General features: G+C 45.8%; 1 protein-coding gene across 9 annotated transcripts in view; it reads left to right on the top strand.

The window, feature by feature from the left end:
- Positions 1–14712, top strand: part of LOC123766595 (sacsin-like) — a 162837-nt gene that overhangs the window by 124384 nt on the left and 23741 nt on the right. The window contains exon 11 of one of the 9 annotated variants that reach the window (XM_069308144.1): positions 11–3756. The exons of the other annotated variants lie outside the window; for them this stretch is intronic. Coding sequence (XP_069164245.1) covers positions 11–115 — 105 coding nt within the window. The 3' untranslated portion in view covers positions 116–3756. Of the gene's footprint in view, positions 1–10; positions 3757–14712 lie in introns of those variants that run through there. 9 annotated transcript variants of the gene reach the window in all.

The following is a 14712-nucleotide window of genomic DNA, read 5'->3' as shown; positions in this document are numbered from 1 at the left end:
CTGCTTACAGAGTCGACCTGGGGCTGCTGTAAAGGAGGTTGGATCAGTCTACCCAAGGCAGCCGTCTCGACACCAAGTGTTTTGCTGCAGCAGCTGTGAGTCGCCTCCCGGATGAACACTGTGGTGTTACCCTGCCTGTGAAGCGGCAGTTGAGGATTGTCATACCCGGGACTGACTGGTGGAGACGCTTAACCACTGGGGTATCGTGGACAGGAGAGTGATCTGTGGTATCACACGAGGCTCCTGACTAGGGCGCTACCCTAGTATCGCTCGTGGAGTGGCCTGACCAGCGTTGCTGATCCGGAACCTGCCAGCTGTTCTGCTGGACTTGTGGTTGACGGCCTCCACGGCGGTGCCCCCAGTGGAACTGTGTTATGGCTGGCCTGTGGCCGGGGTAGACTCAGCTTTTCGAAGGATTCGTCGTGAGGCCACGAGAGCACCGAGAACTTGGCATCGAGAGGATCCAGAGTGTTCAGAAGAAGACAACAGTGTAGTATAGTGTTTATACCCCCCCCCCCCCCGTGTAATCGTTTATATATATTTATTGGTGACGGTGATCATTATATAATATTAAGTTATTGCCTTTCTTTCCCTTCCCCTTTTATTTTACTTGCGTTACGGATCTCATCCCTTGAAAGCCACTACTGGCTTGGGGCCGGATACCCTTCCTCTAACAACATCAGAGTAAGAACCCAGTTGCGACCCGAGAGGGCCGTAACATAATTGGCATCCCCAGCGGGATCCGTCCCCTTGTTAAGTATGTTTGACAGGGGTGGTGAAGTGGCGTAATCCCTGTAAATAACTCCCCATGTGTGTGACGATTGGGACGTTATATGTCCTGTGCGGTGCTCAGAGTGACTAAGTGCAATATTGTGTAGTGCGGTGCTCGGCGTGATTCAGTGCAATATTGTAGAGCGAAGTGTTCGCTGTGATTCAGTGCAATATTGTGTAGTGCGGTGCCCGAAGTAATTACGTGCAATATTGGCAAGTGAGGCGCCAGGTGCGATAAAGTGCAATATTGACGTAGAACAGTGCTCGGTGCGTTAAGTGCTAACGTGAAAGCGGTGTGTTAAGTGCTAAGTGTTCCATCTGTGACAATGGCAGAAAAAGCTACCATCGATGATCTGGACGATGTTCAGGCTTTTCTGAACAGAGAGGACTGTCTTGCCAGATTAAAATATCTGAGCAAACCGGAACTTGTACTAGTTAGTGCCTACCTAGAGATAAAGATCCGTGCCAGTGATTCCCGTGTGGAGATCTTATCCAAGGTTCACTGGCATTTGAAGGCCGAAGAAAAACAAGAAAGTGAGGCACTAGGTACCAAGGAAAGTGAAGAAGTTGCTTCCACTGAAAAGGAAGATAAAGGCAGTGACATTGACAGTGATGCAGGTGAGCTAAATATAAGTTTACTTACAGTCAAAATGCGTGCCTTAGAGATAAATCGTGAGATAGAATGGAAGAAGTTAGAAATAGAACGAGAATTAAAAGATAAAGAAATGGAGATGAAAGAAAAGGAATTGGCGATGAGGCGTTTAGAATTAGAAAGAGAAGAAAGAAGAGAGGAACGAGAAAGAGAAGAGAAACGAGAAAGAGAAGAGCGAGAATTAGAAGAAAGGAAAGAAGAGCGAGAGAGAGAGAGAGAAAGAGAAGAGCGAGAGAGAGAAGAGAAACGAGAAAGAGAAGAGCGAGAGAGAGAGAAGAGAAACGAGAAAGAGAACAGCGAGAGAAGAAGAAAACGAAAGACAGAGACAACATGAACTAGAAGTATTACGATTAGGCGGTGGTTGGAGGCCAACAACGGAAACCAGTAGTTTCGATCCGGTAAGGAACATCAAAATGGTCCCAAAATTCAATGAGAAGGAAGTGTCAAAGTTCTTCGCAGCCTTCGAGAAAGTCGCTGCCTCTTTGGAGTGGCCAAGGGAGAATTGGGCCATCATGATACAGTCAGTTTTGACTGGGAAGGCCCAAATCGCCTACTCCACGTTATCCCTTGACGACTCCGGCGATTATGACAAGGTGAAGAAGGTCGTGCTCATGGCGTACCAATTGGTACCTGAGGCTTACAGGCAGAAGTTCAGGAACCTGAAAAAGACCTCGGAGCACACTTTCACCGAATTCGCCACTATCAAGGAGCGACTTTTCCAGGAATGGTGTACATCTCGGAAGGTGGAGACCAAAGAAGACCTCGAGCAGCTCATACTGTTAGAGGACTTCAAGGATTGTTTGTCTGGAGACCTAAAGACGTACTTGGAAGAGCAGCAGGTAGAAACCTTGAGTGCAGCAGCCACCATGGCTGAGGAATACATCTTGACGCACAGGCCTTCTGCTAAGTACGTCCCGAGGCATTACCAACGCCGGTTTGACAAACCTCACGACGAAGAAGAGACCGCCGTCCCACAAAGCGCTAAGACGACGCCCCCAAGTAGCCCTCGAAAGACGAGTCCTAGCAGTCCGAAACACCGGAGTCCGAGGAGGAATATGGTGTGCTGGACTTGTGGGCAGAAAGGGCATGTAGCTGCTATGTGCCGAGGTAGAAGAGGTAGCGGCGCACGTAGGGAGGTGATGTTGATGAGCTGTGTGACACCACCAGTAGGAAGCCAGTCGACGACTACGCAGGACGGACCAAGTTTGTTCGCCCCTCACACTTCATGCGGGTATGTAACGAGTGATCATACTGATAGATCTGTTGTAGTGCTCAGAGATAGTGGAGCAGCCCAGTCCCGGATTGTGAAAAACTCGTTACCCGAGGGAGTGAGTGTGGTTGGGAGACCAAAGGTTGTCCTGGTTGGGTTTCCTAGGACGCAGTACATCGCCCGCTTAGTGCCGGTACATCTCGACTCGCCTTACTTCAGCGGCACATGTGCGTTGGCAGTAGTCGATGCCTTGCCTATAGCTGGGATTGACGTGGTACTAGCCAATGACTTGGTGACAGGTTGGAGCAACAATCATCCCAAGGTCGCGGACGAGTCAGCCGGAACAGCAAGGTCTGAGGTAACAACAGGCAGTGGTAATATCCAGGAACAGTCAGACCCGGATTTAAATATGCTTAATCCTTCCTCTCGCCTACAGATTGACAACAGAGTCAGCAGCATTCTAGCAGAGTCTCCTGAATCGTTTCCCGACCAGAAGCATGAAGTTATGATGGCAGAGGTAACTGAGCATGAAGAGAGGTCGTGTGTGCAAGCACCCACGGATACCAACGAGTCTGGAGCGGAGGCAGATGAGTACTTGCGGTATGGCAAGGTACAGCGTCCATTGAACCGGCCAGAGATTCCCCAGACGTCGGAGGTATGTGAGGTATGTGCGAAGGTTCTAGAGCCCTCTTCGGTCCAAACCAGGCTAACGGATATAGCCGGCTATGAACATAACAAGCTCATGACACTTGTACCTAAGCTAAACAAATGTTTCTTAGCGGTGTTTTTTGTTCTCGTGTGGGTTCTCAGTAGGGACCAGTGTACGACCCGACAGATGATGGCTCCCTTGAACATCGCGAAGAGATCCCAGGGATTGGAGATTTGTACTGCAAGTGTTGCAGTCAAAGAAGGGACCTAGAAGGTAATGGTAGATACAGGAGGTACGACAGATGATAAAATGAGTGACTGTTTCCGACAGGTTGACACCCCCCGCGTGATAGCTGAGCCTAAATGCAGCGTTATACGGAACGTTGGTCGACCGGACGGTGACAGAGCGAAAGCCATCTTCGGTGTGCAAGCAGCCCTGTTGGAACTAGGTGTGAGCCTAGTAGAGGCGCATGCAGTAAGTATTGACTTGCCCACTGTCGCTGTCACTCTGAATTATCAGCCCCCTGTATTCCAGGTTCCCGTCTCCCTGAAGGACTACCGGACCGGCACCAGAAATGCCGTCGGTGACCAGCCATCATCGGTGCCCCGACACAGGGAAGTGTCGAGTCGCCCCAGATCGTGTCTATACCGACCCTTACACGAGAGATGTGAGATTATGCCCCTGCTTGACATCGCAGTGGAGATGTGGACGATTACATCAGGCAGGTCATTGCCTTCTATCTTCAAGTTCCCTTTGTGCGAGAGTTGTCCAGTAGAACAGTTCTGTGGACAAGACAGCCTCATCACTCCAGTTCATAGTGTACGTGAGTCTGTGTGGAGTTGTATCCACATACTAATTTGGTTTGTGTTTTTCCTTTTAGAAACCCAAACCAAATTCTTTTTGGTGGGGAGGTGTTACGGACCCGGATCCAGCGTCCGAGCCTGGAGCAGTGACGACCACGCAACCTGTGGGTCAGCTCCCGAAACCTCCTCCAAATGGACGACGACACATGGTGAGGACGAGGTGTATTGGCCATGAGGGCCAGTTTCCAGTCCTGTTCAGCTCACAACACAGCCGCTGCTGACCTCTGGTGAGGTGGTGCTCAGACGACAATGCCATCTATGGAGTGGATTGGTGGGCGTTTGGGTCTGAGCCTGTAAGTGAGGTGCTTTAATGTGTCCCTGTTATTGATGACGTGTCTGCTTACAGAGTCGACCTGGGGCTGCTGTAAAGGAGGTTGGATCAGTCTACCCAAGGCAGCCGTCTCGACACCAAGTGTTTTGCTGCAGCAGCTGTGAGTCGCCTCCCGGATGAACACTGTGGTGTTACCCTGCCTGTGAAGCGGCAGTTGAGGATTGTCATACCCGGGACTGACTGGTGGAGACGCTTAACCACTGGGGTATCGTGGACAGGAGAGTGATCTGTGGTATCACACGAGGCTCCTGACTAGGGCGCTACCCTAGTATCGCTCGTGGAGTGGCCTGACCAGCGTTGCTGACCCGGAATCTGCCAGCTGTTCTGCTGGACTTGTGGTTGACGGCCTCCACGGCGGTGCCCCCAGTGGAACTGTGTTTTGGCTGGCCTGTGGCCGGGGTAGACTCAGCTTTTCGAAGGATTCGTCGTGAGGTCACGGGAGCACCGAGAACTTGGCATCGAGAGGATCCACAGTCTTCAGAAGAAGACAACAGTGTAGTATAGTGTTTATACCCCCCCCCCCCCCCCGTGTAATCGTTTATATATATTTATTGGTGACGGTGATCATTATATAATATTAAGTTTTTGCCTTTCTTTCCCTTCCCCTTTTATTTTACTTGCATTACGGATCTCATCCCTTGAAAGCCACTACTGGCTTGGGGCCGGATACCCTTCCTCTAACAACATCAGAGTAAGAACCCAGTTGCGACCCGAGAGGGCCGTAACACTGCCTTAATATAGTGTACGTGTTCATTATACATAGGATTAGCACGTAAAAACAAATAAAATGTATTTGGAACTGTGCGCAAGAAATGAACAAAAATATATTCGCGGCAATTCGCGCGCCTTACCCCGGGCGCTCTACTTGCCCCGTGAGCATATGTCATGGGCGAATGGGGAATGATGATGTCACGCTCCAACTTACGGACCCCATAGCAGGCAAAGTAAGTACAATTTTGATATTTTTTGACATACCCATACTGAGGGAAGGGTTTTTGACACTTAAAAAAAAAAAAAATTCAAGAGAATTTATTTCCTGCACACTGGGGGGTGTCGTGTTTGGAGGTGGTGCAGTTAAAGGGTTAAGGATCTCACACCTGGGAATGTGATCCATGATTTTTTTTTTAAATACCCTCTGTTTACCTGAGCCCTAAGTAAGCTCATGTGAACCTGGTATTGCCATGGGACTAAAAATCTTTTAAATGATATGTTTTGTGCCCTTTAGGGTCAATCTAAGAGATAATTATAAGTAGATAATTTGTAGCAAAATTGTAAAATGTTAACAGGTACATTGCAAGAAAATTTGAAGAAAATTAATACGTACATTATAATAAAATTTGAGGAGTATTAACAGGTACATTGTAGTAAAATTTGTGTTCAACATAACCATGATATAAGATGATGGCAATGATTACAGCGGTAAAGTTGTATGGCTTATGCACATATTTTGGGGGAGAGGGTAGCTCAAGATACAATGTGATTTTGAAGCACTAGGTAGGAAACTATGAGGATGAAATTAGGTACTTTTTGGTTTTACTTTTGAATATGGCATAGGTTGGACAGCTTTTTAATTTGCTAGGGAGTTTTTTTTTTTATTATTTTCTACCACAGACGTGGCCACACAGTTACAATGCTAACCAGCATATATACATTTTCTTCTGTCCTCCAAGGACAGGGTTAGAGATGTGTTAAACATATAGTTCAAGGGTTTATTGGATAATCAACCACAGATGGTGATTCGGTGCTTTTAAAATGCTAAGCTAACCTACGTACGTAAATACATAGATACACAGATATATGTATGCATTACATAAAGTGTTCGATGTGTTTTTTACATAGTGTCATTAATGTGCATTTACAAAGGTGAAATGTAATTTTGATCAGCTTCCATATATACTTTATACACACACACATGCATTCACATACATTTGTCTCTTTTACTCTGACAGGGTGAGATAGCTGATAGAGAAGCTAGTGTGCAATTAAGCACTTAATCACTGAAGGTGATTAAGGTGCTTTTACAAGCTCAGGTTATAGCCTTGCTAGGGAGTGAGTTCCATAGACTAGGTCCCCTATTTGCATAGTGTTTACACTAGATTTAGTGTCATTCTGGGGATATCAAAGAGATTTATTTCTGGTGTGGTGATTATGGGTTCTATTACTTCTGTCAAGGAAGAGTTTCAGATCAAGATTTTTATTTAGGAACAAGGTTTTGTACATTGTAAATGGCACAAGAGAATGTGTGGAGTGAGTTTATGTTTAGCATGTTTAGGGATTTAAACAGAGGGGCCTGTGTGTTGTCTGAAAACAGAGTTTGTTAATGTTCTGATAGCAGGTTTTTGCACATAGGCTCAATCACTAGGGCTGTAAGAGGAGATGCAAGCAGAAGGGTGGTGTGTAGTGCAGCAGTATTGGGGACAGGGAGAAGCATGATGGCAGCTAGTCAGACTGGTCAGGGCAAGAAGGAGCTATTGTTTAGTCTGCATTATCCTGGAGGCAGAAAAAGAGTTTGCAGAGCATGCTGTAAGTCTTGTGTAATGCAGTTGATTTAGCAGATGAGACTTTTGGATGAACAGGTCATGATCATGAAAGTCACAGTTGTGGCAAGGTCACTGGCAGCAGTGGGATGTAAAGAACTTTCCAACCTTTTTATTAATGATGTCTGAAGCTGAATTGCATTTGTTGATTTGCTTCCAAATAATATGTAGTAGGTCATTTCTATGTTTAGTGTGAGTTTGTTGGTTACCATCCATGAGTGGACTTTTTTAAATTTGTCATTTACAACATTATTTAGTGTGTGTGGGTTAGAGTATGAGTAGATGAAGGTAGTATCGTCAGCAAATAGTATAGGTTTAAGAATGTTAATAGACATTAAGAAGATCATTGATGTATATGTATATTACTTCAGGTATAATCACCGATAGCACTACAGACCATTACCCCACATTTCTCTTAACTAACATTAACAAACCACCTCTAGAGACAAGGGAGTTAAGCTTTAGGCTGCACAATGAAACTGCTATAGACAATTTTATAACTGCTGATGCTAATGTCAACTGGGAGTCCGAGTTAGGTAACAGGGGACATCAACCTAGCGTGCAATCTTTTCTTCAAAAAACTCTCAGCCTTTGTAACACCCACTGTCCTATGCTTACGAAAAAAAGTCACAACCAAATGGCTTAACAATCCTTGGCTTACAAAGGGAATACTTAAATCCATTAATAAAAAACATGACCTTGAGAAGAAGTATAGGTTAGGAACCATCTCCAAACAATTCTCAAAGAATTACTCGTTAGTGCTATCTAAAATAATTAGACGAGCCAAAACTAAATACTACGGAGATAAATTTACCCAAATAAAGAGCAACATTAAAAAAACTTGGAGCACAATTTCACAAATATTGGGATCAAAGAAGATTTTAAATAACAAACCAACACTCCTGTTCAATAACGATGGTCAGCTTTCAGCCTCTGATTCTGCTATTGAGTTCAATAGGTTCTTCTCTTCCATTCGGTCATCCCTTGCAAATGACATTCCATCTTCCAGTACTAATGTTAAGGACTATCTTACTCCTTCCAGTACTGATAGTTAAGGACTATCTCGGTCTTGGAGCGAGACATGAACCCAGCGATAGGTGACGTAAATGGGGATTTCGATGTGGATTCAATATATAACTTATTTAAGAATATTCTAAACAAAGCACAGGAACGTAGTATACCATACAAATTGAATAGATCGAATACTAATGACCCAAAGTGGATAACAAAGAATTTGAAGAACCTTATAGGTAAAAAGAGAGCTTGGTACAAAAGGATTAAAAATGGGGAGGTCAGTTTAGAACAGGAATTCGTACAACTGGTTAGAAATGTTAAAAAAAGAGATAAGGAAAGCAAAAAGAAACTATGAAGTTCGCATAGCAGGGCAAGCAAAGACAAATCCTAAAGGGTTTTTTCAGTTATGTCTTACTAAGACTAGGGAAAGGATAGGTCCATTAAAAACTGAGACAGGTCAAATAACAGATAGTGATGAAGAGATGAGTAGTATTTTTAATAAATATTTTGTATCTGTATTTACTAAAGAGGAACTTAACAATATGCCTTCAGCCGAACAAGTCTATGTGGGTGGGGACGAGGACAGGTTGACGAGTTTAGCAGTTACCAGGGAGGATGTTCTTAAACAAATAGTAAAACTCAAACCAAACAAATCCCCAGGGCTGGATGAAGTGTTTGCCAGGGTGCTTAAAGAATGCAAAGAGGAGCTTTGTGACCCACTGTCAACCATATTTAATAAATCAATAGAGTCAGGTAGAGTGCCAGAGTTTTGGAAAGTTGCTAATGTGATACCAGTTTTTAAGAAAGGAGATAGATCACTTGCGTCTAACTAGTGACCCAACGTCTATTGTGGGAAAGTTACTCAAATCTATAATAGCAAATAAAATTCGTCTTCATCTTGAAAAACATAAATTAATAATTGAGTCGCAACATGGTTTTATAAATGGCCGTTCATGTTTAACAAATTTGTTATCTTTTTATTCTAGCATAGTTGAGGCAGTTGATAGTGGTAAGGATTGTGATGTTGTGTACCTTGACTTTAGCAAAGCTTTTGATACAGTGCCACATGAAAGACTGATTAAAAAGATAGAGTCTCATGGTATTAGGGGTGCTATATTAAGCTGGATTAGGGCATGGCTATACCAAAGGAAACAAAGAGTTAGTATAAATGGAGTCAAGTAAATAAATGGAGGACCTCTTCTATTTCTTATATATATAAACGATCAGCCTAATGTCTCTAATATTCTCAAACCTATATTGTTTGCTGACGATACTACCCTTCTCTGTTCAGACCTCAACCCACATACACTAAATAATGTTGTGAATAATGAATTAAAAAAAGTCCAATGCCAATCCTGACCTCAAAAGCTTCATTGAAGGTTGTAACAGAACCCATGAGCACCACACCAGAAACAAATACAGTTTTGATATTCCAAGAGTATGTCTTAATCAAACTAGAAATGCTCTACAAATCAAGGGACCCAGAATGTGGAATGACCTTCCCAACCATGTTAAAGACTGTACCTCTCTCAACCAATTTAAGATAAAAATGAAGCACTACCTAATAAATTCCCTGTAACCTACCTTACTCCTTTATTGTCAAAGACTGTACCTCTCTCAAAAAATTTAATATAAAAACGAAGCACTACCTAATAAATTCCCTGTAACCTACCTTACCCCTGTATTGTCAACCCTTGTCTTTTTTTTTTAACACCACTGTTTGCCGACCTAATTATATTTGTGCTGCTTTTTCAGCCATGTTCCCCCCCTTTTCTTATTTTTATTTTTACTTGTTCTCAACACATTTTATACTTTAAACTCAATTAGTATTTAGTTTTAGTCTTTAATGTTTTTCCTGCCCGAAACGCTTTGCGTAATAGTGGCTTTAGGCATTGTTTGTACTAGCTCTATATATAAACCTATCAATTTTTGTAAAAATCTCTTGTATGTATGTACCTTACCTGAATAAACATTTTTTGATATATATGAAATAGGAGAGGTCCTAGGATGCTGCCCAGTGGCACTCCTATGGTTAATGGTATAATGGGGAAGGTTATGTCATTCAATTCAATATTTATTCAGGTAAAGTACATACATACTGTATAAGGTAAGATACAAAAAGTTGATGGATTTTATAGATAGAGCTAGTACATACAATGCCTAAAGCCACTATTATGCATAGCATTTCAGGCAGGGAAAACACTAAGACTAAAACTTAATACTAATTGAGATTAAAGCATAAATTGTGTTATGAAAAAATAAGAAAAAAATTAAAAAAAGGGGCGGGAAACATGGCAGAAAAAAAAGCAAAAATAAAATTTGGTCAACAAACAGCATTGTTATAAGAAGTAGTCAGGGGTTGACATTTTGGGGGTGAGGTAGGTTACATGGAGTTGATAAGGTAGTACTTTGTTTTTATCTTAAACTGGTTGGGAGAGGTACAGTCTTTAACATAATTGGGAAGATCATTCCACATTTGAGGTCCCTTGATTTGTAAAGCATTTCTAGTTTGATTAAGTCGTACTCTTGGAATATCAAATAGGTATTTGTTTCTGGTGTGGTGCTCAAGGGATCTGTTACAACCTTCTAGGAAGCTTTCAAGGTCAGGATTGACATTATAGTTCAGTGTTTTATGTACAGTGGCACCTCGACATACGATTGCCCCTACTTACAATAATTTCGAGTTACGATGTAAATTTCATCGAAAAATGAGACTCGACATCCGATGGTGTCGTCGACTTCCGATATTTGTTGGTACACGTTCGGGTCGACCGAGCGCATGATTCCCGGTCACGCGGCCGACCTGCCTCAGTTTACTACAGCTGCCCGCTTAGTGACGATCGCGCCTATAAGAAATTCTGCTTTTGTGGTGATTTTTTGCATTTTGAACATTAAAGTAATTATTATATATCATGCCATGAGTCCCAGGAAAGTCAGTAGTAAGGCTCAACATATGAAAACCCATGTAAGGATGATCATAGAGCAGAAACAAGAGTACAGAATGTCTCTTCCTCAACAATTAAGAAAATGTGTGCAGCATGGGAAGAACTGCAAACCTTTGCTGAGACTCGCCCAAATCAAGCTGCAGTAGGTCGTTGCCTTATCCTATTCAATGACACTGTGATGCATCATTACAGACAAATGCTAATATTTTTTAAAACGAAGGGAAAAACAAATGTCTCTTGTCAAATTTGTAGTGAGGCAAACAAGCACTGAACCACAACCAGGTCCTAGTTGGTATTCAGGCAAAACGTAGGAGAGAAAGTACCCCAGAGAAAACATCACTGCCTGATGTGATAATGGAAGGGGACTCTCCATCCAAACAGTAACAACTCTCCTCCTTCCCTCCCTCATCACCATCTTCCATACGCCATCAAGAGCCCTCCATAAAGGTAAGAGAAACTTTGGTACTGTATTGCAGTTAGAAAAAAAGCATTGTATTCAGTATAAAATGTATTTGTATGTTAATATTTTGTAGGATGGGGAACGGATTAATTCAATTCCCTTTATTTCTTATGGGAAAAATTGCTTCGACTTACGATCTGTCTCTGGGAACGGATTAGCATTGTAAGTCGAGGCCCCATTGTATATAAAATACACATTGATGGCTACATATTGGTGTCTGTCACTAAGATAAGATCGAATATAGTTCAGGGCAAGGCTGCAGATTCCATAATGGTGAAGTTTAAGTAAAAGATAGTTATGGTTAACAGCATCAAAGGCCTTTCTCATGTCAATGAATAGTCCAATTGGGAACTAATTTTTGTCAAGGGCTGTGTAAATTATATCAAACAGACTAATAATTGCATCATTGGTACTTCTTTGAGAGCGGAAGCCAAACTGACAGGGACTTATTAATATGTTGAATTTTATGAGGTAGGAGTAGATCTGTTTATAAATAATTTTTTCAAATATTTTTGATAATATAGGTAGATTTGAAATTGGTCTGTAATTGTTTATGTCTGCAGTATCGCCTCCTTTATGAACTGGCTTCACTCGTATTTTTTCTGGGGGGAGCCCCGTCGGCTCCCCGGAGCTATCCCTGGCTGATATGCTAATGTCAGACTTTGGCATCAGTCATGTGTATGGAGTTGTTAGGCCTACCGGGGACCACGGCCAGAACCGGGCCCCCTCAGAGAGGCAAGAGAAGCAATGGCCTATAGAAGCCCCCGTGTAGTTGGAAGCATTCTATGTCTGCCATCGACCGGAACAGGCACCCAGAAAGGTAAGCGCCCCAAAACAAACCCCTATTCTGGTTAAAATTGCTACCAAAAACCGAACTAGTGGATAGAACTCCCCAACCGAAAACAAGCAAACTAGTGTGACGTCACACACTGCCGCGCCGCTATCTGCGCAGCTCCCCCCTCCCCGGGAGGGGGAAGGGGGAGCCCCAGACCCCCGCGCCGGCTACCCACACCTCAGTTCTTGAGGCTGATGCTATAGGCGATGGTCGTGTGCTCTGGCTCCGGTGTCGCTACTGCACTGTGCTTTGCGTGTGGTGTTAGTTTTGTGGGTGCGAGAGCCAGGAGTTATCTTCAGTACTCGGGCTGCATGCGCCTAGGGCTGCCTTCCCTAGGTGCCCTGTAAGTACTGCCCTTGGGGCTTGGGGCCACCTTCCACAGGCTCCTCGGGGTCTGCCTCTGCTGGTCCGTTTTACCATTCGGTTTTTCGGCCGCCTGTTGGGCTCTTGGGTGTTCTGTTCTCCCTTGTTACCGGCAGGTAAGAGGCAGTTTGCACTGGTAGGGGCGCAGGGTGCTGCTCAGCTTGTATTTCCCGACATCGCGGCCGGCTCTGTTCCTTGGGGTTCGCTGTCCTCTTGCGGGGTTTTGTTTTTCTTTTTTTTTTTTTTGCCTGGTGGGGGGTTCTGGCATTTTATTCAGTTTGTTTTTGCCCTTCCACTGTTCTCCTCGGTGGCGCCCCCTGCTAGGTCCCCGTGAGTGTACACGTCCCTGGGGTTCAGCTTTAGAAGTTTGCTTGGTAGTTTTGGGCGCCGATTTGCAGCACCCTGCCTGGGACTACCTGAGCGCGAGTCCTCTTAAAGTAAACGCTCAGGACCCTGGGAATCCCCTAGGGGGCGTGTGGGTCCGATGGATGTGACCCCCGGAGTCCCCACTCGCTGTGTGCGAGTTTGAGGGTTGCTCGGTCCCCTTGTCTCAGGGTGACCCTCATTGTTTTTGCCTCTGCCACGCTGCCTGTTGGGTCGGTGATACTTTCGACCCTGAGTCCTGTGAGTGTTGCTGCTTGCTTGTGACTCAATTTACCCAATCCTCTGATGATTCTATTCGGGTACAGGCGGCACGTGCGTTGCAGTCTAGGTTTCGTCTGTTGCAACGCGCTCGGTTGGTTGCTTCCCCGGATGCCCCGGGGCTGCCCCGCTTTGCTTTTCGAGACCCGGACATGGGGGTGGGGGTCGCTTCGATCCTGGTTCAGTTCGCACCTCCTCGTCCTTCCCCTTCTGTTCGTTCTGGTCCCCCGCCCCTGCTTCCGGCCCCGAAGCGTCTGAGGGTTTCGGGGTCGGAGCAGGGGTTACTTGATCTCGAGACTCGGGCAGCTTCGGGGGTTGCCCCTTCCGGGGGGGCGGCAGAGGCATTCGAGTCTTGTCTCCCGGCCGAAGCTTCAGGGTCTGACCAGTGGGCCCCCCTTCCTCCAGCTTTTCCGGCTGCTCCGTCCTTGTCTTGTGGGGTCGGGGCTTGGGGAGAGGACTCGGCCTCGGGTCCTGTGGTGACGGACCTCGAGGCTGGGGAGGGGCTGACTTGGGGGCCTTGGGCCCCGCTGGACCCCGCCTGGGTTTTTCTTCCCACTGAGCGGGGCTTATTGTTACAAGGAGTGGGGTTTTCTTTTCCCCCCTCTGCGTACGAGTTGGATTTGGTGTCGGCCCCTCCCCGGGTTCGGTTCCGTGTTCCCCCGGGTACGTCGGTTCCGTCCTTCCGGAGGTTTTCGGCTTATCGCATCCAACCTGGTGTGGTGCGAGCGGCCTTTGCAGCTTACCTCCTGCGTGACCCGGATTATGCCTCGGAAATTGATCCGTCCACGTTCAGGTTTGGGACTTCGTTCCCTTTCTGGCTCCGTTACGAGGTTCCGGAGTCGTCCTGGCTAGCAGACTGCCCCTTGTTTGGTCTGGATTCCTGGCATTCCTTCTGTCGTTCCCGCACGCTGGAGTGGCGGGAAGCTTCCACGGTGCTTCAGGTTTTCCTGGGGGGTGAACTTGAGTACCTGAATGAGTGCTTGTTTGCCCCTGCCCTTCCCCGCGATGTGGGCGTTATTCAGCTCCATGTGCCAAAAGGGGGTTCCCTCCCTTTCGGCAGCGCTCGTGGCGGAGGACTTGCGCGCCCGGGGCCTTTTGTGTTCAGCCTTGCGGTTATTTTCCCTCCTGGAGCTGTCTTCGGATTGGCTCGTGGAGGATGTGGGGACGCTTGGGTCCGTCCCGGGGTCTGGCACCTTGTCCTCGGCTGCGCGTTCGTCGGCTGCCTTGTTGAAGCTGTTCACGCCGATTTTGCGGGATGCGGTTTTCCTGTTCTATGCTTCCCGTCTCGCGTGTCGGCAGGCGGTGCTGGGTTCCTCCGTGGAATCTGCTTGGGCTCTGGCTCTTAGGCGTTCTTCACCTTTTTGTCCTCTCCTGTTTGAGGAGTCGGCCGTGGCGCAGTTTATTCAGGCTGCGTCGGCGGCTTGTCGTCCGATGTCGGAC

This window comes from Procambarus clarkii, chromosome 62 (assembly GCF_040958095.1).
Source record: "Procambarus clarkii isolate CNS0578487 chromosome 62, FALCON_Pclarkii_2.0, whole genome shotgun sequence".
Lineage (NCBI taxonomy): Eukaryota > Metazoa > Arthropoda > Malacostraca > Decapoda > Cambaridae > Procambarus > Procambarus clarkii.
This window is presented reverse-complemented; position numbering and strand designations above follow the sequence as displayed.